Consider the following 27,603-nt stretch of genomic DNA (forward strand, 5'->3'; position numbering starts at 1 on the left):
ATTTGTTCACATCTTTCCTACAGTGCAGTGCCCAGTGTAGCCTGGAGCATGGGCCCTGGGGCAAGGCCTGAGGCCTGAACCAGAGGCTGTGAACCAAAGTCAGGCCATGGATCGAAGCAGTTATTTACAAGTTCACTGTGAGGGTACACGCCTTGGCAAAGGGACTATGAGTGTGGCTGGCACACAGTCACTCCTGAGAAGCAGCAGATATTGAGTATGTGTGTGAACACACTCCACAAGATTAGCCCGGGACATCCTGACCTAGCATGAGATAGGAGGGTTAGACAGAAGTGATGGACAGAGATGTTCTGCCCGAGACACCTGGAGTAAGGTACCAGGGGCGGTAACAAGCTGCTGTCATGCAACACGTGAGGTGGTACATAAGTTGTTTTTTCTCAGTCTGTGAGTGTCCGGGTACCTCACCTTTCCCCTTGGTCTGGCCTAGGGAGCCACAAAACGTCCTGCTGCTGACTGAGCTGTTCCTTGCCACTTGGCACTCATGTGTTAGTGTAGCTGTGGACACTGATCTGGGAAGCTAATACTGTTTCCTGAGGCCAATAAACCTTCGCCACTGAACCGCGCCTGTGGTCTTTCTGGGTAGTGCTATCGAGGTCTGCTGGGTTGGCTATCAGTGTAGGCCTGGCACAGCATGTGGCGAGAGCACACACGCACACCGACTGACAACACCCAGAGTTGGATGCAGTACTCCAATTGAGGCCTCACCAGGGACGATGACCTCCCATGTTTTACATAAGATACACCTGTTATTGCACTCTAGAAAGGAATTAGCCTTTTTCTCAGCTGCATCACGTTGTTGACTCATATTCAATGTACTGTCACCCTCAGATCCTCTTTAGTGGTAGGACCCCCTAGCCAGTTATGCCCCATTTTGTAGTCATGCATTTGATTTTTCCTGCCTAAGTGTTGGACTTTGCACTTGTCTTTATCGACGTGTTAGCTTTTATGACCCTGGCTGTGCACTGAGCAGAGGTCTCCACCGAGCTGTCTGGAATGACACCTGGCCTCCTTCTCTGAGTCCAGTTTGTCACCCTTCCCTGAACCCCTCTAATTCTGCCCCGTCTGTGGCACCCGCTGTCCAGTTCTGCTGGGGGAGAGGGTGCCCACGTTAATCACTTCAGTCTGGGAGCAGGAGTGTCAGGTTATTGCTGTAGAGTCAATTATATATTTGGGTGGGAATTTGGGAAATATTTTTTTACAAGTCCCCTCAGTTCCCCTCTGGGCCACATGCTGCTATACACTGAGTGGAGAAGTCAGGCCTTGCATTTTAGGTTTTTTATTTTGTTTAATATTTCCCAGGAATTTATCAGTGCTTATTACAATTCTTTTAAAAAGAGTGAAAATTGGTAAAAAATGAAAATAAAGGGCTGTAGATAGCCAGTGCTCATGGGGTGGTGGAAGGGCAGAGGTCACTGTCCTCACTGGAGATGGTCTTGCTGCCTCCAACTGAGGAAACATCCCATGCTCTTAGTTGCCAGGACCTGGCTCCCTGCCGTCTTGTGCCCTGTCCCCCATGGAGCAGCAGCCGCCCACTTGCAATTCCTCTCCTTTGCATGGCCATGCTGAAAAGTCCCATTAGCCCTGGAGAACACACGGAGTCAGCGCCTATGGTTTCTACAGTGCTACAGGTGTGCATATCACTTCACAGAGAAGTGAAAGATATGTAATCTGCCCCCCAAAAGCTCACAATTTATGTGCTGAAAGTTTGGGAGAGAAATGTCTTTGAGAAGGTCGAGGTTGCAATGCACTAGCTTTTATGAAGTCCAGGTTTGTATAGTGCAAGATTTCACAGAGTGAAACAAAGTGCAAGGTTTGGGCATCATTGGATGATCTTTGTTAATTTTTGCAGGTACAAGATGTGGGCAGCAGCTGTTCCCATAGAAATTATAGTCCATCAGAGACACTGCAGCAGAAAGAACCCACTTTACTGAAGACAGAAAGAAATGCACCACAACTACCACATGGCATTCTTCAAGATCTCCTATACATTCAGTTAACAGAACTGGCAAAACTATTGTAACGGCGCCATCTTGTGGCTGGCCAGTAATATTATAAAAAAATAATTCAGAAGCACAATGCACATGCACCCATGTCATGGATAGCACCACAGAACACAATAAAACAAAGCGACTGCAATGGTAGCTCTAAATCATATACATTCTAACTTGTCCATTGTTGGGTGCCATGGCCCTCACTATTCTCTCTCCTTTGTGCAGCTGTGTGTGCCGTTCTTGAGCATGCAGGTCTGTCTCGGCTCACAGGTGGCTTTCAGACACACAAGATTGCTCCTCAGATAGCATGTACAATTCTCAGTGCAGTTGGCAGAAATCACAGTCTCCGTTGACTGGGGAAGAGAGCAAGAGTCAAATGTGACGCATTAGTCCTTGGTCAGAAACATGCGTTCACTGTCTCCACTCGACCTTTCAATGCTGTAAATGTTTCCCACCCCCAGTATCCATTGACATCACTTGACTTACACCAGATTTGTGCTAGAGCCCAGTCCCCTCCCAGAAGGATGACTAGAACCTTGGAATCCTGATTCCCAGTCCATCCCACCCCTTATGTGATCCACTAGACCCCAGCCCCTCCCAAAGCTGAAAATAGAACCCAGGAGTCCTGACTGCCAATCCTGTGGCTTCCTCACAAGACCAAGCTTCTGCAAATGGCTAGTTACCAAAGACATTATTCTTTGACTGAACATGTTGATTTACAGTAGCTCAGGAAGAACTGGGCTCTAAGAGGCTGGACTGTGTGCAGTAACTGATATTCAGCTCCAAAGGCATGTCAGAAAGGGTTCTTTAGTGCCCGACAGGATTTTGTTTTAGCTTAACTGCTCTAACAACCTAAGTGCCAAGATTCTGGCAGCCAGGAGAATCTTAACCAGACACAGGCTTCACTGGAACCAGAGGGGCTTGGTGAAAATTTTTTGAATTAATAATTTATTTGCCAGAAATGCAGCTTTGGATCAATGGAAACTCTTGGGAAATAGGGGTGAATTTGACAGAGTTCTGGGAAAAAAAGAAAAAAAAATGTCTAGATGTCTAATTTCAAGATTTTCAAAACAAGACATTTTGAGCCATTGTTTTTAAACATCATTTCATGTAGAATTTTTTTTAAAAAGATAAAAAAAACCCTAAAATGAAATGAAACTTTTTGTCCCACCCAAAATAATTTTTTTCTCCAGTTTTTATTTTTGGCACGAGAAAACAAAAAAGTTTTCCATTTGACCTGAAGCAATTTCCCCCGCGTCCGCCCCACAAATTATTTTGTCAGTTATTTGCTCAGCTTTAGTTACCAGTCGCCTACCTTGATGTATCTTCCATATCTGAAGCATCCACAGCCACCCGGAAACACACAACTCTCCCCATCAAACAGCAGCCTGTTGTCGCACTGGCAGCCTTCGAAGCATCTCTTCGTGCACTGGGGTGAATTGGACAGGCCGGCACAGGTGAAATCGCAGGAGCGGGTGCAGAGTTCGTAGTGACTCTTAGCTGGGCAGGTGAGAGCTAGATTGTGAAACAAATGAGATGCAGAGATCCATGGAACACAAACTCCACCATAGATAGTAACCATGTTCCTCTCCACTGACTTCTCCTATAAACACTCTGGTTAAGTGTGTGCACTCTGTCTGCCTCTAGAGGATAACAGCCTACTATTGATCCCAGTTTTCCATTAAGAAATACTTATTCCTGCAAGGTTACACATGTAGGAACAAACAATGCAGGCCACACCTACAGAATGGAGGACTGTATCCTGAACAGCAAAGGATCTGGATGAGCAGCCAGATGCAAACTTCCAGAGTAATGCTGTGGCAAAGAGGCCTAGTGTATCCTTTGGATATATAAACCGGGAGTAGAAATTAGGCACAAGAAGGGGATTTTACTTCTGTATAAGGCATTGGTGAGACTGATACTGGAACACTGCATCCAGCTCTGGTGCCCACATTTTTAAAAGGATGTTGCAAAACTGCAGCGGGTGCAGAAATGAGCCACAAAAATGATTTGACGGCTGAAAAAAAATGCCGGACAGTAAGAGACTTAAGGAGCTCAGTCTGTTCAGCTCATCAAATGGTGACCTGATTACAGTATGTAAATAACTTCAAGAGGAGAAAATAATGGGTACTAAAGTCCTCTAGTCTGGTGGAGAAAGGCAGAACACAAACCAACAGCTTGAAGCAAAAGCCAGACAAATTCTAATCAGAAATAAGGCACTTTTTTTTTTTTAACAGTGGGGCTGTGAGGAGATTAAACACTGGAGCAAACTCCCAAGGGAAGTGGTGGATCAAGACTGGATGCCATCGTGTTTAGGCCAACACAAGTTATTGGCCTCCATTCAGGCGTAACTGGGTGAAATTTAAGGTCTTGTGATTGACTGGGCAGACTAGAGGATCTAATGGTCCCTCCTGGCCTCAGCATCTATGAATCTCTGAATTAGCTCAAGCAGTAGCACTCAAGTGGTAGCACTGTGCAGAAGGCCCCAGATGTGAAATGTGGTGACGACTGAGGATAGAGTCATTTCCCTTTCCTCCACAGTTCAGTCTGACCCAGCTGGCATCCTCCCCCACACTCCCTGGACTGGCATGCAGTTTGCACATGCTTTAAGTGACATGCAACAAGGTGAAATCAGGGCTACAGGTTGCTCTATAAACTCACGGCAGAAGGAGGATGTTCTCCAAGCTCTGATCTTGGCCCCAGCTGCCTGGCATGCGGCTGTGTAGCCCTGCAGGCTCTGGCAGAGGGTCTTGCCTGTCCCATTGGTAGCACACATGTCGTAGAGACAGTGGTTGAAGTACTCGGCAGGGCTGACCAGCGAGTGACAGTCTCTGAAGGGACCTGAGGCTGCTCTAATGAGACCACAATACCTCTCAGTCTGGTACGGTTCTGTCTGGGTTGCATTACAGATAGGGCATCTGTCATTGCAGCCATCGGCGCACGTGGCACCATCAACGGGCACCTTCCAGGAGCTCCCAAACTCATTCGCGTTCTGGGCGCTCTTCCCACTGGGCAGCAGGAAGTCGTCGTTCTTGTCTCCATTAAAGTTGCCACACAAGCCACATACATGTCCCTTGTAGTTGCTGGGGATGGACAGTAGGAGGTAGGATGCAACATCGTAAAGGACTTGTAGGCCAGAGGCTGATTGGACAATGATGTTGTTCCCCTCTTGATTGATCAGAAGATTCCCCTCGTCCATAGCCAGTGGCAGATTGTAGAGCTCACCGCCCACCTGTGCCAATAAGTAGAAAATTCACTTGTCACTGGTGGGAACTCAGCAACTGTGTCCTGGCACCACACACACGCACAGGATTACACATATTGTCAGAACTACACTAGAGTCAGCTGAGTAACACAAGCGTCAGTGTAGTTATTGTGGATAGATACTGGCCTCCATGAAGTTATTCTGGATGTACAGTGGTGTCAGAATAACTCCAGATCTACACTGGCATTAATGGAGCTATTCTGGATTTACACTGGTGTCAGTGGAGTAACTCCAGATATTCATCATGTCAATGGAGTAACTCGGGATTTACATCGGCATCAATGGAGTACCTCCAGCTATACACTGCTGTCAATAGAGTCATTGTGGATTTGCATTGAGGTCAATAGATTTACACTTGTACAGGTGTGAGCAGAATCTGGGCTGGAATTAGGCCCTGTCTACACTAGCACTTCCGTTCGCAAAACTTTTGTCTCCCAGAGATGTGAAAAAAAAACCTCCCTGAGAGACAAGTTTTGCTGGCATAAGCACTCGTGTGCACAGTGCTATGTCGGTGGGAGACCGTCTCCCGCCTTCCCACCAACATGGTTACTGCCACTCATTGAGCTGGTTTTATTATGGCGACGGGAAAGCTTTCTCCTATCGGCATAACATGGCTACACGGTACAGCCATGCCGCTGTAAGCTTGTAAGTGTAGACGTGGCCTTACAAACGCTTCCCTCCCTGAGGCTTTGAATAGCTGCAGATGTGGTCACCTGGGTTAACCTCACCCATTAGACCCTTTCATTTGCTCTCCACTTTCTGAACTGAATAAACTTTATTTCACTGGGGAACATTGGGTCAGTCACGGAGTAGACCTCAGATGTTGGTGACATTAATCTGAAATGTAAACTTACCATGACCTTCCACTTCCTCCCTCTCTCCATGATGATGGTGTAACCATGAATGGAGACGGCCACTGTCCTCATCCGAGCCATGCGACCATCACCAGCATTCTCCTTCTGTACTACCATGGAGAAGTTCACCAGCCCAGCATCGCTGCTACAGACTCTGGCTAAGGTGTAGGTGCAATTGCCATGTAGGACGAAAGCCCATCCATCAAAGGTCAGGTAGTGGGAATCACCAGCCACAGTGCATCTGCCTGCAGGATAGCAGCCCAGGACGCCTCTCTCCACCCTGCACTCCTCACTGGCTCTGCAGGAGGCCTCCTGGCACTCGACGACTCCGTTGTCTTGGCACCGGCACTTCTCCTGGCAGGAGGCGCTGGTGTAGAACACCTCTCCCTTCCTGTAGTACCTGCCCTGGTGCACACAACCGCACTGCTCGATGGGGACACACTGGTCTCCACTCAGGAGGAACCCGGCATCGCAGAAACACCCTTCAGAACAGGGGGCGTCGCAGCCGTCCGGCGCCGAGAGGCCGTGGCAGGTGGCAGGGCAACCGCTCCCACAGAGTTCGTAGTGGGAATTACGGGGGCAGGTGGCGTCTGCAGCAGATGATGAGAGAGAATGTGCAGATGAGGGTGAGAAAAAGCTTGTGGAATCAATGAGTTTGTCAGAAAGAAAAATCCCTCCCGAACAATTTCATGTGAATTTAAAGCACTTTGGTTCCATTCATTTTTAAAATATTTTTTCTGCTGATTTTTTAAATTATATTAATTTGTTTGCTTCCAAAATTGATCATTTTCTGAAATGAATATATTCTGCTTGGTAAAATACAAAGATCAAACCCTTCAGTGGAAGATCAGTCTCCGTGGTCCAAGCAGTCCCTCAAGGATACACGATCTGCATGGAGCCAAGTGACGAAGGGATAGAGTAAGACAAGGAGGGAGGAGAATATAACCACCAGAGACATAAAAGAAGGACAATAGAATGAGGAAAAAGGAGAAGAAAAGAAGGCAATAGCAAAATTCAAACACCTAGAAGAAGAATGATAGAATCATCAACATGAAAATGAAGGACAACAAAACTGGAGGTGGTCAAGAATTTTCCATCAGAATGGTTTTCTGCTGGAAGATGCCATTTTGTTAAAATTGAAACTTTCTGTGGAAACTCAAATGTTTTGATTCCTATACAACTGCGCTGCTTTTACCATCAGACTCTATAAAAATCAAGGGTGATGTCATGGTAGAGGTCTACTACAGACAACCTAACCAGGAAGAAGAGATAGATGAGGCTGTTTTTAAACAACTAACAAAATCATCCAAAGCACAGAACTTAGTGGGAAAATAACACAGCAGGGCACAGATTATCCAACAAGTTCTTGGGATGTATTGGAGACCATTTTTCATTCAGAAGGTAGACAATGCTACTAGGGAAGAGGCTGTTCTAAATTTGATCTTTATAAATAGGGACGATCTGGTTGAGACTTTGAAAGTGGAAGGCAGCTTAGGTGAAAGTGGTCATGAAATGGTAGAGTTCATGATTCTAAGGAAAGGTAGGAGCGAAAACAGCACAATAAAGATAATGGATTTCAAGAAGGCAGACTTTAGCAAACTCAAGCAGTTGATAGGTAAGATCCTATGAGAAGCAAGTCTAAGGGGAAAAACAGTTCAAGAGAGTTGGCAGCCTTGTGGATGGGGGGTATGCGGTAGATGTTGACTTTAGTAAAAGTTTTTTTTATCTTGCATGACCTTCTCCTAGACAAACTAGGGCAAAACAACCTATGTGGAGCTACTGTAAGGTGGGTGCAAAACTGGTTGGACCACCCGCCTTCCCGGTCCAGAAAGTAGTTATCAGTGGTTCACCATCAAGCTGGAAGGGCATAACGAGAGGGATCCCGCAAGGATCAGTTCTGGGTCCAGTTCTGTTCAATATCTTCATCAATGATTTAGACACTAGCATATACATGTATAAAGTTTGTAGATGATACCAAGCTGGGAGGGGTTGCAAGTGCTTTGGAGGATAGGATTAAAATTCAAAATGATCTGGACAAACTAGAGAAATGGTCTGAAGTCAATAGGATAAAATTCAGTTAGGACAAATGCAAAGTACTCTATTTGGGAAAGAACAATCCATTGCACATATACAAAATGGGAAATGACTGCCTAGAAGGGAGCACTGTGGAAAGGGATCTGGGATCATAGTGGATCAAAGCTAAATATGAGTCAACAGTATAACACTGTTGCAAAAAAAGCAGACATCATTCTGGGCCATGTTAGCAGGACTGTTGTAAGCAAGACACGAGAAGTAATTCTTCTGCTCTACTCCAAACAGATTAGGCCTCAACTGGAGTATTGTGTCCAGTTCTGGATGCCACATTTCAGGAAAGATGTGGACACATTGGAGAAAGTCCTGAGAAGTGCAATAAACATGATTAAAGGTCTAGAAAATGTGACCTATGAGGGAAGATTGAAAAATTGAGTTTGTTTAGTCTGGAGAAGAGAAGACTGAGAGGGGACATGATAACAGTTTTCAAGTACATAAAAGGTTGTTACAAGGAAGAAGGAGAAGAATTGTTCTTCTGAACCTCTGAGGATAGAACAAGAAGCAACGGGCTTAAATTGCAGCAAGGACAGTTTAGGTTGGACATTAGGAAAAACTTCCTGTCAGGGAAGTTAAGCACTAGAATAAACCACCTAGGGAGGTTGTGGAATCTGCATTGTTGGAGATATATAACAGCAGGTTAGATAAATACCTGTCAGGGATGGTCTAGATCAGTGGTGGGCAACCTGCAGGCACGGCCTGTCAGGGTAATCTGCTGGCAGGCTACGAGACAGTTTGTTTACATTGACTATCTGCACGCAGCTCCCAGGGGCCACGGTTTGCCATTCCCAGCTGCAGGTTGCCTACCAGTGGTCTAGATTTAGTCCTACTGTGAGTGCAGGGGACTGGACTAGATGACCACTCAGAGTTCCTTTTAGTCCTATGATTCTTTGAGACCACTCCCCTCCTGGGGCTGGGTGATAGAACCCAGGAGTGCTCATTCTCAGCCTCTCTTCTCTAACCACTCAACTCTCCTTACAGTGCTGGGGCTAGAACCTGGAAATCTCCTAGTTTCCCCTGCTCTAACCCACTAGACCCCACTCAGCTAGGGATAGAAGATGGGAATTGGTCCTGCTTTGAGCAGGGGGTTGGACTAGATACCTCCTGAAGTCCCTTCCAACCCTGATATTCTATGATTCTATGAGTCCTGACTCCCAGCCCTTCTCCCAACGCCCCCAGCTCTTACCCACTAGATCTCACCCAGAGGCCTCTTTAAGGATCTTTGATTGCAAGTTTTCCCTTCACCCTGAATTAGTGTTCATCCCAGAAGAAGAGACCAAGTTACCACAGAAGCTGTTGGATCGCCATGGCTCTATAGTCACCCCAGCAGCCTGGCAGGCTGCGGCGTAGCTGGCGAGGATCTGGCACACAACAGCCTGCTGCCCCCTGAAGAAGCAATAGTCATAGATACAGTCTTGGAAGTAGCCCTCTGGAGGGACTTTGCGATGGCACTCTCGGAAGGGCCCAGCTGTCGCTAGGATCATCCCACATTCCCCCTGGATTTTCCGCTGGTGTCTCTCAACGGCTGCTAGGTTGGAGCACTCCTGTTTCTCAGGTTCAGCGCAGTCAGGTGTTTCTGCCACCCGCCAGCTCTGCCCAAAGGCTGTTGCATTCGGGGCTACTCTGCCATCCCTCATGGTCAGCTCGTCTCCCTTGTCGCCATTGAAGTTCCCACAGAGACCGCACAGGGCCCCAGCGTAGGTGCTTGGGGCAGTGAGGGTGACATGGCTCTGCCAGTCGAAGGCAATGGTGAGATGGAAGTTGGTCTGGATCGCTGCATCCTGCCCTCTCCGGTACATGGAGATTTTGCCATCGTCAGTGCTGTACGGCAGATTGATGAGCACTCCATTCACCTGCGAGCAATGGGCAAAGGACCGGTGAGAGTGGCAGAGACATCATCCTGCAAAGCCCCAATGTGCCTTCCGGCAGTGGAATGCAGCTGCCTGTGGGGTGGGGCATGTTTAACAGCTGTGCAGAAATGCTGCACAGGGATCACCCACCCAGCACTGAATGCAGCCCCTGCTGGAGTGGGGCATGTTTAACAGCGGTGCAGAATCACCACATGGGCATCACACACCAAGCACTGAAATGCTCAGAATTTTCAGTGGAATATGTTGGTTTTCTTCTCCCCCTCCTCCCCCCACATTTTTGAATAAATCCTGCCTTGTGCAAATCAGCAAGAAGCAGCACCACAATGAAACCCCACAACATCCCAGGAGGACAATGATCAAACACAAACTTGAAGAAAACATTGAGAATGTTATTAAAATCTAAAGCAAAGAAAAACTCTCTCGTCTCCTTTCTGTACCCCGTTAACTTCCAAGGTCAGGGGTGTTCTTTGTCAGTTCCTGAAAATGTGGCACCAAGTCAATGATACATTTTTGACTCTTATGGTAAATGTAAGAGGGGTGTGAAAATGTCTGACTTTGAATAAGGGATTGGCAGTTGGAAGAGGCTTGTGGGAAAAAGTTTCAGGGCAGTTTTCTGGGCTGTGTTGTTCAGGACATCAGCCTAAGTGACCACAACGGTCCTTTCTGGCTTTGAAATCTCTGACAATGTGAACTAGATGATCACAATGGTCCCAATGATGACACGTGAATACCTGAACAAAGGGGTGACCGTGGCTGATTCAGGGCTGATCACAACTTTCCTGGGAAAACTATTTTTTGATGGAAAATTGATTGGTTTATTGAATGACATTCACTGCAAAAGTGCTGGCCACAAAAAATTGGATTTTTGTTTGCAGCAAAACTTTTTCAACCCCATCAGTTGGTTTGTGCCTCAAACTGAAATATTTTGTCCAAAAAATGAAATATTTTGCTTCTGAAATACCACCATCCTGCTTTATGGGAGTTGTAGTTTGGGTTGCAATTTTCCTTGATATGCAGAGCCCCCCAGCTGACCTCCATCTCCCATGATGCCCTGTGGTCATGTGCTGCCATGATGTATTGCCTTTCTTCGCCAAGAGGACAGCCCTTGATGCATCATGTGAGATGTAGTCTGACCTGAAGGCCCAAACTACCGAGGAACCCAAACTACAACTCCCCTGAGGCACTGCAGGGGCATTTCAGAAAGGAAATATTTTGGTTTTGGGGCAGAATGTTTCAGATTTAGATTTTTTTTGCCCAAAACTTGAGTTTTTCCCTGCAGAATCTCCACCCTCTCGCCATTTTCCACCCAGCTTCACTGATGACACATGCAGAAGGAAGATGAAAAGTGCAATGATGAGTGAAGACAATAAAGAAGACGATGGGAAAATTGGATAATGACCTAAACCAGGAAGCTGTGGACAAATGCAACGCAAAGCAGAAGCTCTAATGAATGGTGTCTCAGGACTGGGCAATGCCTGAACTCACCAGAACTCTTCCTGGATAGTCCCTGCTGACCGTGATGTTCACTCCGTACACTCGGACCTCCACGGCTCTGGTGAAGGACACGGCTCGGAGGCCCCTGTTGTCGTTCTGTACCAGGACCTGGAAATCCACCAGCTCTTCCCGCTCCTGGCACCGTCCGGCCAATTGATACAGGCAGCTGCCCTGGAAGTCAAACCTGTGCCCGTCGAAGCTGGTGTAGTGGGGGTCCCCGCTGGCTATGCAGCTGGCGTAGCCAGTGGGGTAGCAGTTTGGGAAGCCCTTCTTCACCTGGCACTGCTCCCCAGTCCTGCACCCTGCAGCCTCACAGCTCACCTGTCTGCTCTGTGGGTCGCACATGCAGCGTCTGGTGCAGGTGCTGTCCCCCCAGAATTGCTCTCCAGGAGCATAGAGACGCCCCTGGAACTCGCACCCACAGCTGGCCTTGCGGATGCATTTCCCAGCGTCCAGCACAAAGCCCTCATTGCACTGGCAGGTCTCCACGCAGGGCAAGGAGCAGTTGTTAGGGGCCACTTGGTCATTGCAGGTGGCAGGACACGCGGAGCCACAGAGCTGGTACTGGCTGTTCTCCGGGCAGGGCAGAGCTGTCAAAGGGAAGGGACATGGGGGTCACTGGGAATATTGCTGCATTTGGCCAGCTTAGCACAGTGCTGAGGGGGCCTGGCAAACTCTGTGCAGCTGAGCAGCTCCCAGCGATGCCCTCGAATGCACCATGAGTTCTGACCCACAGAACTGAAGCTGGCAGAGCCCCTCAGGTCCCATCTCCTCCAGCACCCTTGGCCAGGGCCGAACTGTCCCCTGTTCTCAGGTCTGTCCATCTAGCATTAAATGTTTTTAGCAAGGGGACTTCTTTGGGGAGAAGGTCTCCTGGCCCCATAGATCTGCCCATTAGCTGGTGCCCCCCACTGGTTTCCCCAGGCTCATACTCATCCAATCACCCTGGGACCACCCTACACAATTCCCCTCTACCAGGGTGTACTCACAGCATCCCACCAGCGTCCTCCATTCAGCGATATCCACCCCCTCTCCCCGGCAGGCATCGGCGTAGCTCGTCAGCGCCTGGCACAGCATCTCCTGGAGGCCGTCATTCATGCACAGGTCATAGACGCAGTTGTCCAGGTAGATTTTGGGGTCAATCACGGAGTGGCACCGGCTGAAGGGGCCACTTGCCTCTTTGTTGATCCAGCCGCAGAAGGGCTCAGCTTTGTACCTGCTGACCATCTCTGGGGAGCAGCTCTTGCATTCTCCATGGCAGTCATCCCAGCAGAACCTGTCCCCATCCTCCACCTTCCAGCTCCTCCCAAACTCCACAGGGCTGGCAGCCAGCACCCCCGTGGGGGTGGTGAAGTCATCCCCAGGGTCTCCATTGTAGTTGCCACACAGGCCACACACATGCTCCCAGAAGCTGCTGGGGAGCTGCACCGCCAGGGAGCTGCCCCAGTCATAGGAGACCCTCAGGGAGAAGTCAGTCTCGATGACCACGGAGCCCCCACTCTGATACCCCCTCAGCTTCCCCTCCATCAGGGAGATGGGGAGGCTGGAGCTCTGGCCATTCACCTGCAGGGTGTACAAACCAATTGTTGACTATCCAAGCTGCTGAGACCCCAAGTCCACCCGCTCCATTTAGCTTGGCTACTGCAGCTCCCCCCTTTAGCAGCCTTCCAGACAGTCCTGGCTCCAGACCGGGTTGACCTCTCATGGGCATTTATCCTGTGGTGCTTCTCCCCCAGGGACCCATGAAATCCAGCCCATTTTGCGCCATGATGAATGAGGCCACCCAAGAATTCATCATTCCCCTTTGGATATAGGCTGCAGATCGGGAGTGAGGGGCACCAGCAGAGCTCTAGGGTCAGGGAGCCGAGGGATGGGATAGCAGGGCACACTGAGATTCACAGGACCACAAGGAAATCCAGAAATAAGGCCTACCACGCTGCGGACTCACCTGCACCAGCCCCTTTGTGAATCTGTCCATCGAAATGGTGACATTGTAGACATAGACTGTCACGAAAGCAACAGAGGAGAGGCGTGTATTGCCCTGCTTCTGGTTCTTGGCCTCGACACTGAACGATGGGAGAGTGGTGTCCGAGCCGCAGGTCCTGGCGATGGCGTAGGTGCAGGTGCCCGTGAAGTTGAAAGCCTGCCCATCGAAGGTGTGATAATGCGATTCTCCCTGCACCCGGCAGGTGGATTCTGAGTCAGCGATGCACGCTGGGCTGCAGTTTGTGATCTCGCATCTCTCCTTCTTCCTGCACTTAATGGTGCTGCAGGAATGTGGGCTGTCTGGAGAGAAAGGTTTGCCAGGCCACAAAACCCCCCACACCAGCTGTGATAGATGGACTGTATTGCATCATGATTGACCCACATATCTGTCATCACACCAGCTAGCAAAGAGCAGAACTGGTCCTGAGCTGAAGAAGAGCTCTGTAGCTCAAAAGCTCGTCTCTTTCACCAGCAGAAGTTGGTCCAATCAAAGATATTTCCTCACCCATCTTGTCTCGCTAACAAACACAGGCTTGGCAGGGTTTGATTTTTATTGTTTTATAATTTTGATGATAATATCGATTTGTTTTCAAGCATAGTTTTCAATTAGTATCAATTTAAATTTTCATGGTTTTAAGCACTTTCCCCTCTATTTATTTAAATCAATTTCTATTTCCATGGCTGTGGGAAATTATGGGGAGGGTCTGGGGGGAAGATGCAAATGATTTAATGACAGTAGATGTTGAGATTCAAAAAGCTTTAGAACCGATAAAACAAAAATTGTCCACATCATTTGTCCAGCTCTACCAAGGAACTACCTTCACATTGTGGGGAAGGATAGCTCAGTGGTTTGAGCATTAGCTTGTTAAACCCAGGGTTGTGAGTTCAATCTTTGAGGGGGCCATTTAGGGATCTGGGGCAATTATTTGCCTGGGGAGTTATCCTGCTTTAAGCAGGGGGTTGGACTAGATACCTCCTGAGGTCTCTTCCAATCCAGGCATTCTATGAAACTCTAATAAATTCTCAAGTAGCATTTTTCTCACATTGCCTGTCTGTACATTTCAATGATCACCAATGGAAATATTTTCTTGTCGGTTTTGGGTGTGTAGTGAAATCGACGTTTGCCAGCAACATTTCCTCATCACAATCTAGGCCTTTCACGCCTAGTTATACGTTGTTAGTGCATTTGGTAGCATAGAGCTTGGCTTGGAAGGATTCGATTTTTTTATCAGTAAATGTCAATAAATGGCTGTTTCCCCTTACACACAGGAAACTAACGAAATATTTCCGTTGATAATCATTCACGTTTACAGACAGGCCAAGGGAAAAGATGGCTGCTTGAGAACTGATTGGAGATTGACTGACAGCTATTTACTTGGCAGATTTTGACAAGTGCTGTTGACAAGTTGTGTTTGAACAGTTCTAAAGGTTTAACTTTTTGAATCTCAAAGTCTGTCGTTAAATAATTAACATCTGCTGCCCCCATCTTTTCCCACAACTGCACACATTTAAACAAATAAAAAAGACCTTAAAATGGAAAATTCTCTGCAGCTCTTAACAGTTAAATCAATAACAGTAAAATAAAAAGAAATTAAAAAGTACAATTGATGTTCTCTCGGAAAATTATTATACAAGGCATTGGCTAAAGCCAAAAATGTTTGGTAACTCCTCCTGACAGAAAAGAAATCACCATGAGATTCCTTTTACTGAACACTTTTTACATTGTTAGGGTATTTGGTAGCACCTATAATAATACCACCACCACCTAGCTCCTCTGTAGCACTTGTCATCCATAGATGTCCCTGGGCTTTACCGAGGAAGTCAGTATCATTATTCTCTTTTGACAGATGGGGAAACTGAGGGAAAGAGGGGGCAAGTGACGTACCCAAGGTCACCCAGCAGCAAAGCCAGCAATAGACCCCTAGGAGTAATGAGGGGCCGACCAGTGCTCTACCTATTTGCCCATGCTACCTTACCCCCTCTAGTTGTGCTAGGTGCTGTACAGATACATACTAAAGAGTCAGTCCCCACGGTGAAAAGCCTAAAGAGGGGCAGGGATGATTGCTATTCCCAAAAGCTCTTTGGGGCAGGGGCTGGCTTTTTTTACTGTGGCTGTAGAACCACAGGCTCCTGGTCCATGATAGCAGCAAAGAATCCTGTGGCACCTTATAGACTAACAGACCTTTTGGAGCATGAGCTTTCGTGGGTGAATACTCACTTCGTCAGATGCATGTAGTGGGAATTTCCAGGGGCAGGTATATATATGCAAGCAAGCTAGAGATAATGAGGTTAGTTCAGTCAGGAAGGATGCAGGGCCTGTTCTAGCAGTTGAGGTGTAAAAACCAAGGGAAGAGAAACTGGTTTTGTAGTTGGCAAGCCATTCACAGTTTTTGTTTAATCCTGAGCTGATGGTGTCAAATTTGCAGACGAACTGAAGCTCAGCAGTTTCTCTTTGAAATCTGGTCCTGAAGTTTTTTTGCTGCAGGATGGCCACCTTAAGGTCTGCTATAGTGTGGCCAGGGAGGTTGAAGAGTTCTCCTACAGCTTTTTGTATATTGCCATTCCTAATATCTGATTTGTGTCCATTTATCCTTTTCCGTAGAGACTGTCCAGTTTGGCCGATGTACATAGCAGAGGGGCATTGCTGGCATATGATGGCGTATGTTACATTGGTGGATGTGCAGGTGAATGAACCGGTGATGGTGTGGCTGATCTGATTAGGTTCTGTGATGGTGTCACTGGTGTAGATATGTGGGCAGAGTTGGCATCGAGGTTTGTTGCATGGATTGGTTCCTGAGCTAGAGTTACTATGGTGCGGTGTGCAGTTACTGGTGAGAATATGTTTCAGGTTGGCAGGTTGTCTGTGGGTGAGGACTGGCCTGCCACCCAAGGCCTGTGAGAGTGTGGGATCATCGTCCAGGATGCGTTGTAGATCCCTGATGATGCGTTGGAGGGGTTTTAGCTGGGGACTGTATGTGATGGCCAGTGGAGTCCTGTTGGTTTCTTTCTTGGGTTTGTCTTGCAGTAGGAGGCTTGTGGGTACCTCGTTATCTCTAGCTTGCTTGCATATATATACCTGACCCTGGAAATTTCCACTACATGCATCTGACGAAGTGGGTATTCACCCACGAAAGCTCATGCTCCAAAACGTCTGTCAGTCTATAAGGTGCCACAGGATTCTTTGCTGCTTTTACAGATCCAGACTAACACGGCTACCCTCTGATACTGGTCCATGATGGAGCTTCTCAGTGCTACTAGCACACTGATAATGGCCCCATTTTTAAGATGGGGAAACTGAGTCACAACGCATCGATGACTTGTGTGAGTGTGATGGGAGTTAGGCACTGAACCTGGAACTCAAGGGGCTTTGTGAACACTGAACAGAGGAAATTTAGGCAGCTGAGGATGTCAGTGGTACCTAAATGTCAGCCAGGCACCTAAGAACGGGACAGACTGGGGAGTTAGGTGTAAAAATCTCTAAGTCTTGGTGGATCTGGCTTTTGGCACGTATTTTCATCCTCAGGTGCTTAAAATACCTTTGGAAACATGGTCTGTAGCCTCTCTGGGAATGTCTACACTGTACCCTAAGCCGGGACTCTAACTCAGGTTTGACCCCAAGTTCCCTTTCCATCCACACACAAATCAGTCTGACAAGGGTCAACAAGAGTCCTAGGACCCTACTGGGGGTGTGGGCAGTTAGAGCCCGAGTCCTGCTGCCACTTTGCAGTGTGGATGCGGCTCAAGCCGCAGACCTAAGTCAGAAGGTCGGTACCATGCAATATGGACACACAAGCACGGCTGTGAGATCTGTGTCCAGCAACTGTAAACCCAGATTTACAGAACAAGGCAGATGCTCAAGCACAGGCTTGGAAACACTGAGTCTGCAAACCCAGAGCCCACAGACTCAGATTTACAGCACAATGTAGGCATACCCTTTGTGTTTCAGATCCTCAGCTGCTCTGTAACAATACCTAGCTTTTATACAGCCTGTGTGACATAACTGGGCTTGGCTGGTTTCTATTTTGGTTGTTCAATGTCAACAACACAGAACAGACGATCCGCTGGAAAATATATCCATCCATAATAATTGAAATGTACAGCTAGACAAAGAAAGAAAGAGGCAGCCTGAGACCACCTTAGAGTTTGGTTTAAGATTATTTCCTTTGTCTATTTTGATATGTGATAGGGGCAATATGCGTCTTGATGGTGATAAAGCTTTAACTTTTTATCTCTCAGTGTTATATAACAGTGTGTGCTGTTTTCTGTTATTACATAATTATTGTCTGACTCTCACCCCATAATTTCTTGCAACTGTGAATATTTACATGAATGTAATGTTTAAACCCATGATTTTGTGCACCGGTGAAAATTTAAAATTTAAAAATAAAGTTCAGTATTACCTGTCAAAATTATAAAACAATAAAAGTTGAATTCTGCCCAGCCTAGACATAATACAACCATTACAATAGTCTGTTTCATTTAAAAAAAAAACCCACGCAGGTCAGCTGCTTAGTACAGATCGAAACATTTGATCTTCGTTTCTAGATCAAAGTGTGACCTGTTTGCCTTGCAATGAGACAGGCTGACACGGTGTCAGAGTGTTTCCTTATAGCACAAGCAGGAGCCATTTCGATCTAAAGAATGAGATAAGATATTTCAGTCTGTACTTGGTAGCGGCCTTCTGGTTGGTTTGGTTTGGTTCACTAAAGCAAGGCTATCACCCATTTGGTGTCATAGAGAAACAGAGCCCAGCAGGAGACTTTGATCTGGAAAAGAAGATCAGATGTTTCTGTACCTATTAAGTAGCAACTGCACTTGCAGCTTTTTTTAAAAGAAAATATACAACTAAAATGGAATATTCCAGTTTTTCTATTGTGTCATATTATGCACTGTTACTCCTGTGATGTCTTGAAATAATATAAAAATAATCAAAAAACTCTAAAATAAATTGCAATACCAACATTTCATGTTGAAACCAAGTTTTGCAATTTCCCCCAAACGGAAGATTTTTCTGTCTCACGCAGGCCAGAGAACTGCCCCCAAATCATTCCTAGAGCAGAGCTGTTAGAAAAAAAGCCAATTTTGAGTTAAAAATGGCCAGTGATGATGAAGCCACCACAATGCTTGGCAAATTGTTCCAATAGCTACTTACTTTCACTGTTAAAAAGTTACGCCTTATTTCCAGCCTGAAATTGTCTAGCTTCAACTTCCAGCCCTTGGATCATTTAGCCCTTTCTCTATGAGACTGAAGAGCCCGTTATTAAATATTTTGTTCCCCAGGTAGGTGCTTTAGGTGTATGGAAAGGCTTGCGTGTGAGGAGAGATTAATAAGACTGGGACTTTTCAGCTTGGAAAAGAGACGACTAAGGGGGGATGTGATTGAGGTCTATAAAATCACGACTGGTGTGGAGAAGGTAAATAAGGAAGTGTTATTTACTCCTTCTCATAACACAAGAACTAGGGGTCACCCAATGTAATTAATAGGCAGCAGGTTTAAAACAAACAAAAGGAAGTATTTCTTCACACTACGTACAGTTGGTCTGTGGAACTCTTTGCCAGAAAATGTTGTGAAGGCCAAGACTATAACAGGGTTCAAAAACGAACTAGATAAGTTCATGGAGGATAGGTCCATCAACGACTATTAGCTAGGATGGTCAGGTATGGTGTCTCTAGCCTCTGTCTGCCAGAAGCTGGGAATGGGGAACAGGGGATGGAGCACTTGATCATAACCTGTTCTGCTCATTCCCTCTGGGCACCTGGCATTGGCCACTGTTGGTAGACAGGATACTGGGCTAGATGGACCTTTGGTCTGATCCAGTCTGGCCACTCTTATGTTCTTATGTACTTACAGACTGTAATCAAGTTACTTCTTAACCGTCTCTTTGTTAAGCTAAGTAAATGGAGTTCCTTGAGGCTATCATGTTAGCGAAGGTTTTCTAATCCTTTAATCACTCTCATGGCTCATTTCCCAGCCCTCCCCAATTTAGCCTGGTGGTGAACGTGCTTACCTGGGACAGCCCAGCTTGCATTCAAGCCCCGCCTTCCATGAATATTTAATTATTTATACAAAATGGAACCACTTCAACATTGAAACATTCCCCCAGCACCAGCTCAGCCCACGGCTTTGGGGTTAGGTCATTCACCTCTCCGTAGCACAAGCCATGGTTAAATCGCTGCTCAGACTGGGAGGTGTCTCCCCCATTTCAGGGGAGCGGCATAACCCCTGGGCTCCAGCTATCACATGGATGGTTTCAAAAACTCCTTATGAATCTTATCCAAATGTTTTTTATTTGTCAAATTTTTGACTGGTTTTGGGTCATCCTAAAACTGCCTTTTTTGGCAAAAAAGCCATTTGTCTGGAAACTTTTCCCGAACCCCACATACAAGGAACGAAGATAGAAAAAATTGGACTTACCACACCTGCAGAGAGCCTGCGAGCCATACCCCGCAAACTCCGTTGAGATCCCAATGCTCAGCACCCCAAAGGCGGAGTTGGGGCTCTCCAGGGAGTGGGAGCCAACCCCTTCACCCACACCATACTCTGCCCAGGAGAAATCCGTGCCCTGGATTGGTTTCCATTGGATGCTGCCAAGCAATTGTCCATCCGTGGTGATCCCATCAGCTTCGGAGCTTTTTGCAATGATCAGTGCATAGTTCTGGAAGCCCTTTATCCCATCCAGGTGGTAGGACCTGCAATAGCTTGTGATGGGAGGGATGTTGATGATGAAGGGGTCATACGTGAAGCCCTCTTTGCTTCTGCCCGTGAAGAAGAAGACAACTTGGATTACAGCACTGGAGGTGATGTACAAGGGCTTGGAGCATGTGATATTAAGGGTCATCACCTCCCCAGCCACCATGTCCTTCCTGGAGGTCTCTCTCCCCCAGTGATAACTCAGGTGGCTCCTCTGGGAGGCTACGATATACACCAAGTCATACTTAGGTTGGAAAGATAAGGGCGGGATGATGAAGGTGATGCCCCAGCTGGAGACAGGCAGGAGCTGTTCGACCACGTGGTCACATGAGCTGTGTTTGGAGGTGCAGCTGTGGCCGCTCAGGACGGCCACATGTTTCCAGGACACAATCCTAGAGCCGGATAAGTCTTCTCGGCTTTGGAACTGGGCAGCTTCGAAAGCCAGGAGGAAAACGGTGAGTCTGCTTCCTGCTGCGTACCTGACCCCTCGGAAAGTCACTGCTCCTTTCAGCTGGATGCTGACCGTAGTGGGGAATTGCCAAGCCAACACAGCAAACTCCTTGTAGGGGTCATCCGCCTTGCCGCTTGGCGTCATGGCATAATACAACCTCCCCATGCTCTCCACAGGGTACACAACAGTGGTTTCAGACGTATACTGCTTGTAGCTGAGAGACAGAACAGTGATGTCTTTATTGGCACAGACCAGCACGGTGCTTCTGAATGTCCTGCTGCCCACCATCTCCACGGAAGGTGGCAAATGCACCGTCACTGTCTGCCCTTGTTCCACTGTGATCTCTTTCCGGAAAGTGGAGTTGTGCACGGTGACGGTGACCAAGGTGATGGCAGAGTAGCCGGTGATGAGCAGCTGGAAGTCAGGATCTTTGCCTTTGCCACTGTTCTGCATGAAGGCGGTGATGAACTCCTGGCCGAGGTGGCTGGACTCACAGAGGCCTGGAAGGAGCACACACAGCAAACTAAACCGAAGGCAATTCCAGACACCACCTGAACACATAACGCACCAAGAGCATCTAGCACACAAAGGTCTCATAAGATCCAATGGCCAGAAGTTGATGCTATGCAAATTCAGACTGGAAATAAGGTGCAAATTCTTAGAGGGTAATTAACCATTGGAGCAACTCACTGAGAGTTGTGGGAGATTCTCCATCACTGGCCATTTTTAAACCAAGATGGGCTGTTTCTCTGAAAGATCTGCTCTACTTCAAACAGGAATGAATTCAGGGACATTCCCTGGCCTGTGTTGTACAGGGGAGTCAAAGTAGATGATCACAGTGATAGTTTCTGGCCTTTGAATATAAGAATCTCTGAATATGAAGAAATTTTGTGGGAAGCAGAGATTTGCTAGGGGGGTTAGATTATATCTCACAAACTTAGAACATCAAGAGTTTCCAGAAGACTGGAAGAATGTTAATGACGTCATGGCTAGAGGCTGGTTAGTTTGACAACAAGCCTGAGCAAAATAATGGAAAAGTTGACACCGGATTAAAGAATGAGGCTATAATTCTTGCCAATCAGCCTGATTTTAGGAGATAAAAACGTAAGAACGGCCATACTGGGTCAGACCAATGGTCCATCTAGTCCAGTATCCTCTCTTCTGACAGTGGCCAATGCCAAGTGCTTCAGAGGGAATAAACAGAACAGACCAATTACTGAGGGAATCCATCCCCTGTCATTCATTCCCAGCTTCTGGCAGCAAGAGTCTAGAGACACCCAGAGCATGGGGTTGCGTCCCTGACCTATTGGCTAACAGCCATTGATGGACCTATCTTCCATTAAATTATCAATTTCTTTTTTGAATCCAATTACCCTTTTGGCCTTCACAACATCCCTTGACATGGAAAATAGGTCTGGTCAAACACACCAATTTCATTCTTTGATGAGATTACAAGTTTGGTTGATGGAGATAACTGTAGATGTAGCAGACTTTTGTAAGGGTTTGACTTAGCAATGCACCATGTGCTGTCTAAAAAATTAGCCCTATTCAATATCAACAGAGAACATGTTAAATGGATCAACAGCTTGAGAACTGGTGGATCATGGTCGAACTGGGTGGGGGGTTCTGCAGGGATCGGTACATTTTCACCAGTGATCTGGAAGTAAATAATCACTGCTGATAAAATTGGCAGATGACGCAAAGTTTGGTGGAATGGTAAAGAACAGTGAAGACGGGGCTGTTACCCAGAGCAATCTGGGTCGCTTGGTGAGCTGGGCCCATTCAGGCAAAATGTGGTTTAATATCGCTGAATGTCAAGTTCTACATCTAGGAAGAAGGAATGCAGGTGAGAGCACCACGCTGGGGAACTGTGCACTGGGAAGCAGTGACTCCGGAAAGGATTGAGGGGGGCCATAGCCAACAAGCCGCTCGACATGAGCTCCCAGGGCTACTGCAGTCCTTGGCTGTATAAACGGGACTAGTGAGTAGGAGTCGAGAAGTGATTTTCCCCCTGTGTATGGCTTTGGAGAGACTTCCACTGGGATCCTCCTGCATCCAATTCTGGTGCCTGCATTTTAAAAAAACCATTGCAAAATTGCATAGAGGACAGGGAAGAGCCAACAAAAGGATTCAGGGCTGGAGAAAAATGACAGCAGGAGACGTACAGAGCTCGCTGTGCTTAGCGGATCAAAAAGGAGATTGAGAGGTGCCTTGAAATAACTTCCTGGTGGGGAGAAAAATAGGGGCTAAAGGAAGGCAGAAGAGCCAATGGCTGGGAGTCCAAGCCAGACATATTCCAACTGGAAAGTAGGCTCAACTTTTTAACAGTGACAGCATTAAGCTGTGGCACAAACTTGCAAGGAAAGTTCTGGCTTCTTCAGCTCTTCTTCAGCCATGTCTGCACAGCAGAGAAAAACCTGCGGCTGGCCTGTGCTAACCACTTTGGGCTCGCGGGGCTCTGGCTGCGGGGCTCTTTCATTGCTGTGTAAACTGCCCGACTTTGGCCGGGCCTGGGATCCTCCCATCTCACAGCGACTGGGCTCAGTACGGAGGGTAGGGGGAAATGGCTGAGTGATTTCCCCTGGCCTATGATATGGCCTTAAACTCTGTGAATCATGAAATCCACTTATGCTTTAGCAGAGACCCCTCCACTACCCCTTGGCCCTTCAGCCAGGAGCAGCTGGGCAAAAAATTGGTGAAGTCACTGGCACTCCGCCAAAGCATTGCCCAGCAGAAATGTGTGTGTGTGTGTGTGTGTGTGTGTGTGTGTGTGTGTGTACGTACATGTTTGTCTGCTGCCCCCTGCTGGAGGGGATCAGCCCTGCTGTGTGTGGGGCAGGGGGTGGGGGAGAGGGAATTAGCTGTTGGTAAGGATTAGCAGCAATTGCTGCCTCCCATAGGAGCCAAGGGGAGGGAAATGCACCACTCAGACCTTGTTCCCACCCCAGCTTCAGTGGGAGTGCTGAGAGCCATTGAATCACACTGTAAACCCTATGTATGATGGAATCCACTTCAAGGCAGGGGCTGCGGCAGCACCCCCAGCACCCAGGGCCAGCACTTCCATTTAGGCGATCTAGGCGGTCGCCTAGGGAGCCAGGATTTGGGAGGGCGGCATTTTGCCGACCTTGGCGGCAATTCGGCGGCGGGGGGTCCTTCCGTGCTCTGGGTCATCGTTGGCAATTCTGCAGTGGGTCCTTCACTCGCTCCGGGACCCGCCGCCGAAGTGCCCCAAAGACCGGGAGCGCGGAAGGACCTCCCGCTGCAGAATTGTCGGGAGCGTGGAAGGACCCCCGCCTAGGGTGCCAAAAACCTTGGCGCCGCTCTTGCCAGCACCCTTAGATCCAGCACCTATGCCTGCCACCGGCTCGTGCTCAGGGCTTGTGGCCAGGCTCTGTTCAGCCCCGGGCGAGTTCCCTCTAGCAGAATTTCAGCCCTGGGCAGAGGGCGGGCACCAGGCAGCACCTCAACCCCAGTTAGGGGCTTGGAACTCTGCCTCCACCAAGAGAGGCCTGGGTAATTCTATCCAGCAGGGTGGAGTGCTCACCCACCCACCCGCACCTCTGAACCTAGCCAGCAGGGTACAATACAGCCACACACACACCCCTGAACCAAGCCAGCAGGGTACAGTACAGCCACAAACACACATACGTACACACCCCTGAACCTAGCCAGCAGGGTACAATACAGCCACACACACACACCCCTGAACCAAGCCAGCAGGGTACAGTACAGCCACACACACACACACACACACACGTACACACCCCTGAACCTAGCCAGCAGGGTACAGTACACACACACACGTACACACCCCTGAACCTAGCCAGCATGGTACTGTGCTCACGCCTATACACACACACACAGAGGCATATCTGAACCTACCAGCAGGGGGCAGTGCTCTCTCTCTCTCTCTCTCTCTCTCTCACACACACACACACACACACCACGCACACACATACGTCTGAACCTACCAGCAGGGGGCAGTGTTCTCTCTTTCTCACACCCACACACACATCTGAACCTACCAGCAGGAGGTTCTTGCTCTTACACACATATGCACACGCCTGAACCTATCAGCAGGAGGAGTGTTCTCTCTCTCTCTCTCTCTCTCACACACACAGACACACACGCACACATCTGAACCTACCAGCAGGGGCAGCGGTCAGCAAGATGGGGTTGAGCTGCTGTTGGGCATGGTTATTGCTCCCTCTGGCTTTACTGGTTCGTTCCCAGCACTGTGACTCAAAGAACATGCCCTACATGTTGGGTCCCCAGTGACACTAGTGCAAACTGGGTGTGCAACACAACCATGCCAGAGCCCTCCACTCACACTGGCAGAAACAGTTTACTGAGGGAGAGGAAGATTGTAGCTCTTGGGGGACATGAAAGTCACAGTCCTCCTGCACTCCCACCAAACCAAGTAGCCAGAGACCATGGTTGGTGGAAAGGTGGGGCTGGGGTTTGGGTCCTAGAGAAGGGGAAGTCACTGGCCCCAGAAATCACAGTGTGAGTCCTGGCTCCTAGCTCCTCCCACTCTACCCACCAGACCCCACTGCATCCCAGAGCTAGAGATAAAACCCAGGAGTCCTGACTCCCAGCCCCCCTGCTCTAACCACTAGACCCACTCTCCTTCCAGAGCTGGGGAAGAGAACCCAGGGGTCCTGCCCCACAGCCCCCACAGTAGACCCCACTCCCCAAAATCTTGAAAACTTTCCTGGGATGGGAAAACCGTTTCCCTGTTAGCTCCAATCCAGTCCCCTTTGGCAGCTGAGGATGATGCCCAGAAGGAGGGGGCTGCATCTTCTTGAGCAGAGACACCCACATTGCACCCCGAATGCTGGGATCCCTCGTGCCCCACATGTCACACTCACCCCCCAGCAGTGCCAGCCAGGCCCAAAGCAGTAGACTCCTCCTGGTCGCCATGGCTGCAAAACAAGGGGCAGGGGAGACAGTTAATTTGGGGAGACAGGCTGTGGCTTCCAGCCCTGGGGCCCCTAGGAGAAATTGGGGGCCACCTTCACCCACAGGAGTTGGGGAGCCCCTTGAATTCTCCCAGGAGCCCCTGGAGAGTGGAGATGGGGATGCTAGGGGTCTCAGTGACTATAGGTATGGAGGGTAGGTACCCCTGACAAACCCAGACACTTTCTGACCTGATCTGATGTGAGGGTATCACAGAGTATCTAATAGTTAAAATGGGGTATGGGGGGGGTGTGGGGCTGGGACTAAGGACTCCTGGGTTCTCTCCTCAGCTCTGGGAGGGGAGTGAAGTCTAGTGAGTGAAAGGAGGGGGGCTGGAGGCCAGGTGTCCTGGCTGCACCGCTGACTCACTGTGTGACCTTTATATATGTCTATAAAAACCTATGTATCCCTCCCCATGTAGACCTATCTATTTGTCCATCCCTGCCTCCCCATGTACACCCTTCCACCTGTCTACCTATCCACCTACCCCTACCCTCCCAACACACCGCTCTGTGGCTCCGTCTAGCTGTCTGTCACAGTTTTCCGACTCAGTGTCAAACTCCGACCCCCTTATTTTGCCCCTCATTCAGTGACCTCCCTTTGGGGGCTCTGGGTGAACCCAGGGACGTCGTCCTGACCTGTGGGTATCCAACAAGGCCATTCAGTGAGGTGCCAAACCAGGGATTTGGGAGCCTAATCTGGCTGGGTTTAGCCTCCTCTCTCTCTGCGATGCCCATCTCTCTGTCCTGTCTCTGGTACCGGCTGTCTCTGCATAGTGCCCATCTGGCTACACACTGCCTAAATCTGCACCGGCTTATCTCACCCTGCACCTGGCGCTGCTGTCCTGGGCAGCCCATTTGACTTCCCCAGAGCTCAGAGAACTGGGGGCGGGGGAAGGAATTCCAAATGCCAAGTTTCCAGCCCCATGCCTGGTGAGACAGAGCCAAGGGGTGGCTGGTGGGGTGAGAAAGAGAGGAGGAAATTGGACTTACCTCTTCTGTGCACCTGGCCAGCCCAGAACCGGAGCCTGAGGGCTTTATATAGCAAGAGACACTCTGCTCTGTGTCTTAAGGTGACACCTATGGAGCAAGATATTAGTCACAGCTTCCTGGAGTGCCAGAACATGCAGAGTATGTGTCTGCTGCAGCTGGCCAGCCTGGGGAGACATGCACGTGCTAGATCTCTTCCAGCTAGTGGGCTAAAGGAGTGTGGACATTGCAACACAGGTGAGCTACTGGCCTAAGCCCAAACTCTCCTGCTCCCCGGGGTCCAAGTTCGGGTGGCTAGTACTTGTGCCACAGCATCTACATAGTTGTTTTATAGCACGCTGTCTGAGACCAGTGTCTCATTGCGCCGGGCAATGCACAGGCACACAGTAACCAAGACCAGTGTTTCATTGCGCCGGGTGCTGCACAGACACATAGTAACCAAGGTCAGTGTCTCATTATGCTGGGCACTGCACAGACACATAGTAACCAAGGTCAGTGTCTCATTGTGCTGGGCACTGCACAGACACATAGTAACCAAGGTCAGTGTCTCATTGCGCCAGGTGCTGCACAGACACATAGTAACCAAGGTCAGTGTCTCATTATGCTGGGCGCTGCACAGACACATAGTAACCGAGATCAGTGTCTCATTGTGCTGGGCACTGCACAGACACATAGTAACCAAGGTCAGTGTCTCATTGCGCCAGGTGCTGCACAGACACATAGTAACCAAGGTCAGTGTCTCATTATGCTGGGCGCTGCACAGACACATAGTAACCGAGATCAGTGTCTCATTGTGCTGGGCACTGCACAGACACATAGTAACCAAGGTCAGTGTCTCATTGCGCCAGGCACTGCACAGACACATAGTAACCAAGGTCAGTGTCTCATTGTGCTGGGTGCTGCACAGACACATAGTAACCGAGATCAGTGTCTCATTGTGCTGGGC

At 48.5% G+C, this 27,603-nt stretch overlaps 1 protein-coding gene across 1 annotated transcript; it reads right to left on the minus strand.

Annotated features, from left to right (window-relative positions):
* Positions 1-1,922: 1,922 nt before the first annotated feature.
* LOC115640459 (IgGFc-binding protein-like) lies at positions 1,923-26,753 on the minus strand. Its single transcript, XM_030543214.1, has 11 exons — positions 26,661-26,753; positions 25,581-25,634; positions 19,983-21,209; positions 13,530-13,867; positions 12,571-13,144; positions 11,573-12,171; positions 9,502-10,069; positions 6,129-6,718; positions 4,671-5,241; positions 3,325-3,524; positions 1,923-2,362 (listed from the first exon to the last, which is right to left on the minus strand). The coding sequence occupies exons 2-11, from the start codon at positions 25,630-25,632 to the stop codon at positions 2,213-2,215; spliced, it is 4,869 nt and encodes a 1,622-aa protein (XP_030399074.1). The 5' UTR covers positions 25,633-25,634; positions 26,661-26,753; the 3' UTR covers positions 1,923-2,212.
* Between the last annotated feature and the right edge of the window lie 850 nt (positions 26,754-27,603).

Source organism: Gopherus evgoodei, unplaced genomic scaffold (assembly GCF_007399415.2).
Source record: "Gopherus evgoodei ecotype Sinaloan lineage unplaced genomic scaffold, rGopEvg1_v1.p scaffold_31_arrow_ctg1, whole genome shotgun sequence".
NCBI lineage: Eukaryota > Metazoa > Chordata > Testudines > Testudinidae > Gopherus > Gopherus evgoodei.

Bases quoted from the DNA above. Each gene is read 5' to 3' on its own strand.
- LOC115640459 (XM_030543214.1), bottom strand. From the start codon at position 25,632: ATGGCGACCAGGAGGAGTCTACTGCTTTGGGCCTGGCTGGCACTGCTG. The intron at 21,210-25,580 runs GTGAGTGTGACA...TGCTCCTTCCAG, and splicing joins CTGGCTGGCACTGCTGGGGG to GCCTCTGTGAGTCCAGCCAC. The intron at 2,363-3,324 runs GTAGGCGACTGG...TCTCTTCCCCAG, and splicing joins GATATGGAAGATACATCAAG to TCAACGGAGACTGTGATTTC.